The sequence below is a fragment of the Chrysochloris asiatica genome, unplaced genomic scaffold (assembly GCF_000296735.1).
Source record: "Chrysochloris asiatica unplaced genomic scaffold, ChrAsi1.0 scaffold00037, whole genome shotgun sequence".
In the NCBI taxonomy this organism is placed as follows: domain Eukaryota; kingdom Metazoa; phylum Chordata; class Mammalia; order Afrosoricida; family Chrysochloridae; genus Chrysochloris; species Chrysochloris asiatica.
In genome coordinates, this window is record NW_006408555.1 from 20950530 (window position 1) to 20955779 (window position 5250).

General features: G+C 47.2%; 1 protein-coding gene across 1 annotated transcript in view; it reads right to left on the reverse strand.

Moving 5' to 3' along the window:
- WWP2 (WW domain containing E3 ubiquitin protein ligase 2) overlaps nt 1-5250 on the reverse strand; it is a 185585-nt gene that overhangs the window by 102559 nt on the left and 77776 nt on the right. Inside the window, exon 6 of the mRNA XM_006860202.1 lies at nt 4268-4364. Within this exon, the coding sequence (XP_006860264.1) occupies nt 4268-4364 (97 nt within the window). The remainder of the gene's footprint in view (nt 1-4267; nt 4365-5250) is intronic.

The following is a 5250-nucleotide window of genomic DNA, read 5'->3' on the forward strand; positions in this document are numbered from 1 at the left end:
GGCTTTCTGCTCCCATAAAGATTTACAGCCTCGGAAACCCTGTACAGGGTCGCTATGAGTCGGAACTGACTCCACGGCACATAACAACAACAACAAATTATCTAATTGGTACACAGCCACAAGAAGTAAGAGCGGTGTTACAACTAGATATATGCACACTGGTGTTCACTGCAGTACTAATCACAACAGCAAAAAGATGGGGACAGCCTAAATGCCCGTAACAGAAGAATGGTTAAACAAATTTTGGTACATACACACGATGGAATATTATGTAACGTTGAAGAATAACGCTGAATCTACAAGGGACCACTTGGCTAAGAGGCTGAGGACAAGACCAGGCCTGCCTGCAGAGTTACTGAGAGGAGGTATTCCTGACAGGAGAACCGCTGTATCCAGAGCAGTTTCTGATCTTGAGTTCTACCCTGCTCACTTCCCTAACAAGCCCAAGAATCCTGAGCATTGTCTGGGAGTTTTGTGGGATCACTGCTCTGCATCATCAAGCCCAGCAGAGAAACCAGAATGCCATGAGAGGGAGAGGAATGGTTGGTGTCAGAAAGCTGAAGGGTGGAGGCATATCTGACCTTCATAGGACTTGGCCTTGGGCTGATTCTGAGTTTGATTCTCCTTCCCTTTTGTGAAGTTGGAGGAAGTCAGACATGAATCCTTTGCCATTTTTGCACAAGCACATCAGAACACCTTTGATCACAGTGAGTAACACCCAGGTCCAAGAAAAACCTACGCTTCAGACAGTGAAAGCTAAATATTTAGTCTGGGAGCCAGCAAGGAGAAGCCCAGCATCATCCTCTCTGCCCCCAGAAAGCAGACAGCAGAGGGTCGTTGCCCTTGAATTCCTGGAAAATCCATTCGCCATCCTCCCAAGTATAATCTTTAAAGCGAATGCACTGGTGAGGCCTCACTTTCCAGAGGGGGTGGGGGTGAAGAGCCATCAACAGTCTCTAAACAGAAAGACAAAGAGCCACCACAGCCACCACCTCCAAGGAGCATGCCCAGCAGGCATGGCCCTCAGGTGGACATACTTCATCTCAGCGAATCCTGAAAATACCCCTGTGAAGTCGGTGACATCATCCCCTTTTTACAATGGAAAATACTGCGGCTCCCAAAGACTTAGTGACTTGTGTGATCTCACAGAGCAAATGAGTAACAGGCTCGGATTCAGTCTACGTCTTCAACTCCTATGTCTCACACTGATACACTAGACTGAGAAGCTGGCAGATCAAACCGACCCAGCATCTCTGTGGGGTAAAGACCCGGTATCTAATCCCCGAAAGATAATGGCCAAGAAAACCCAATGGGGCAGTTCTACTCTGTCACACGAGCTAACTGTGAGTTGGACTCAAAAACCACAGCCCACCTACAGCACAATTTGTGCACGTTGACCTTGATAAACGCAACAGCAAAGGGGAGAAGGGAAACGCAGAGCTCAGAAGACACAGCCCGGGGGTGACACCTTCAAATGTGCTTCTGTGGCAGGCTACATGAGACCATGGAATATTAAGATTACCGAGGCCTGTGAAAACTCGGAGGTCACGCCTGGTACAACGGAACAGCACTTCGGCAGACCAAGGAGAAACTGCCATACGGTATAAACAATCGAGAAGGTACTCTACCCACTAGTAATCAAGCAGCACTGAAATGTCTACCATATATTACAGGCAGAACTACGTACGATTTTATAATCAAGTCTTTGCTGTGGTTTAACAGTCAACAGTCCTCCACACAGACTTCAACAAAGCAGGGCTCTCAGGACAGATGCATTTCACGATGTATCAACTAGAGCAGCTCCCAAAGCAATCGGTCAAGAATTGAAGGAAGCCTAAGCTTGTTCCGGGAGTGCAGTAGCTCCATATGACTCCTGGTATGGTGCTGCAGGATAATGCGCTAGACCACAAGGTCGGCAGTTCAAACTCACCAGTCACTCCTCAGAAACCCTAAGCTATGAGTCGGAACCAACTCAACAACATTTAACGGCAATTAACAACAATATAATAAGCTTGTTACAGGAGTGTGGTGGCTTCATATGACAAGCAGGGGACTGTGAACCATGGCTCAAGTCCACATGCTGTTCCTTGGAAACCCTATACAGGGTTGCTATGAGTCGGAACCAACTCGATGGCACTTAACAACAAGAACAACAAAACTTGTTCAAGAGCTCTGGTGGTGGTATAGAATAAGCACTGACTTGCTAACCATGAGATTAGCAGTTCAAATCCACCAGTCACTCCACAGGAGAAAGATGAGGTTTTCTGGTCCCGTAAAGATATACAGTCTTGGAAACCCTACATAGGGTCACTGTGAGTCAGAATCAACTCAGTGGTAGTGAGTTTGGTTTGGAAACTTGCTCAAAGGAGCCTTTGGGGCACTGGAGGTTATATATCAGGCTACTAAGCACCAAGTCGATGGTTCAAACCCACCAGCAGCTCTAAGGGAGGAAAACGAGGCTGTGTGCTCTGGGAAGGATTTACAACCCTGGGAACCCTCTGGAGAAGCAAACTTGACTCAATGACAGTAGAAAACTTAACTCAAGTTTAAGTGACATCAGTTTGGTTTGGTATAAACTTTCCGAGTCCAACAGAAAATCAACACGGTCTGTTTACGAGTGACACAGCTGGGCAGACGGCGTCATCCTCAGCAGTGAGACGTGAAAGGGCTCCTCCCCCAGCCGTTTGCCACCAGGGAGATTCTGTTTTCTCACGTTCTATGCTTCTAGTCTTCTTTTAAGGAGCCCTGGTGGTGCAGTGGTTAAGTGCTCAGCTGCTAATCAAAAGATCGGTGGTTTGAACCTACCAGTCCCAGTCTCTGTGGTAGAAAGACGCAGCAGTCTGCGTGCACAGATTTATAGCCTTGGAAACTCTATGGGGCACGTCTACCCTGTCCTGGAGGGTGGTTACATGTGGGGATTGACTCAACAGAAGTGGGTTTTATTCTTTCTCAGATGACACAAGATTTTGCTAAGACCCAACTATTTGTCCACGCTTGTAAGTCATCTAGCAAATTATGGAAAAACGTGACAAATCTTCAGGGTATGAGGTAATACCTTTGTAGACAAAGAGGAAACAAAAGAGGGAAATGGCACATCTGCTTCTACAGATGTTCTGCAGACAAAAGAGTCAAACCCCTCACTAGTCCTTGCACCCAACGCCTGCCAGTCACTGCTACTCACCTCCTAAGCCCTCCAAACAGGAGGCTTAAGGAATAACGGCTGAAATCACAACTCATTTCCCACGTGCTCTTCCCCACTCCCAGTGATATGTTCAGGAAGACAAAATCTACACACTGCATTCATGTGATTCTTTTTTATAAATTGTCCTAGAGATGCTTGGGGATTCTGTACAGTGGAATTACACAAAGATCGCAGGTCACAACACCCCCCCCCCACCTCTCCAACACAGTTACAGAAGACTCAGCTTCTGGGGAAACAAGTTTGTACCATTAACACAGGTACAGGGAAGGCCTTCAAAAAACCTGTGGGAAAATTACATGATCTTTTCATAACATTTCCCCACGAGCTTTCGGAAGCCCCCTGATATCAGATGAGGACACTGGTAAATGACATGAGGTCATTTCAGCTATATATAATGAGTACAACATAACTCGGGCCCCAAGTATAGGAGTCCTTAACCAACACTTCACGAGGGGCCATGGTCTCCCCACAAACGGAAGTGCAAGGAAAGAAACTTTCACGTAAAGAGAATCATCGTTCTAAGTGTTTCTATGTGGGCCTTCTAAGGAAACTGTGGCCGCTGTATCTGATGTTCCAAAGAGCAGGGTCCAGTTCTCTGTTCAGCAGTTTCTTTTTATCCATATTACCAGCTTAGCTAGTCCCAATCCTTGCCAGAAAACCTCTGACCCATTCAAAAATCCTGAGTTTCATACTCCTTTCTCGGCCTCCAAGGCCAAGCCATGGTGGCACAATGAGTTAAGTGTTGGGCTGCTAATCAAAAGGTTGGTGGTTCAAATCGACCAGCCACTCCACAGGAGAAAAATGAAGCTGTCTGCTCCCACAAAGCATTACAGTCTCAGAAACCCCGTGCTACTCAGCATGGTAAGAGCCCTATGAGTTGAGATCCATTTGACAACAGTGGGTTTGCTCTGGTTTGTGTCTTGACCTCCCTAACATATTGAGACAGTTACAAGATGACTGGAACTTTCTGAGCACTTCCTAACAATAGTTGCCCCCTCACCACGTCCCAGTGTGTTCTCGATCACTGTAAAGCATCTTTTGGGCTCTAGCTCAAAGGGCTCTTACCGGGATCTCCCACCAAAGCAGTTAGTGCTGGGGGGCTGGTGCCGACTCTCCGGAGCCACAGCTGTCCCACTGGATTCTCTCGAAGGTGGCTGTGACCCTGAAAGGAAATCAAGCACAAGGAAAGATGGGCATACTGAGAAACTGAACCTGCATTAGAAATTCACCCATTAGGAATAGAACCTAGCTCTGACCATTGAAGCTACCCCACAATGAGATACGGGTGGCCTAGCAAGCCGCAGCTACCAGTATGAGAAGGAGCAGGAACAGACGTACAAGGTCTGACCTGCGCCATCACAGAGCGGAGCTCAAAACATGGAAAGTGTCGCTCTTCTCCCAGACTTGTATGTTAAATGAAGTCCGGCCTCATACAGCAGGCAAAGTGGGGGAAGTGGAGGCGGCCGCATGCCTTTCTCCTTAATGCACTCAGACTGCTTTTTAAGTCCAAATCAGAACATGCTCCTTTCCTACTGAAATCCTTTCAGCAATTTCTCTCTTCAAAATGAGGTTCAAAATCCGCACCAAGGTCTTCAATGTCTGCACCCACCTCACCAAGGTCTTCAATGTCTGCACCCACCTCACATCACCACACTCTGTTCCCACCCTCTGGGCCACACTTGCCCTACCTCAGGGTCTCTGCATCCCTTACGGCACCACCCCCTTCACCTGTGGAAATGCCTCCTCACACACAATCCAGGTTCCTGAGTATGCACGAACCTTCTGTGAAGAGGTTTCTCAGAGAAACCTTTCCTAGCCCCCGGACTTCAGATGAGATCTCCTTAAAGTAAGATAATTCATACCACCCATACTTGTCCTTTATAGCTTTGGTCACAATTATGTAACTATTTGTGTGTTAACTTGTAAGAAGATTATAAACTCCAGGGAGTGGGGACCACATGAATTCTACCTGTTGTCACCTGGCTACACTGGCCCAGGGCCTTGTTGTTGTTGTTGTTATTGGGCCATGGAGTCGTTCCGATTTATAG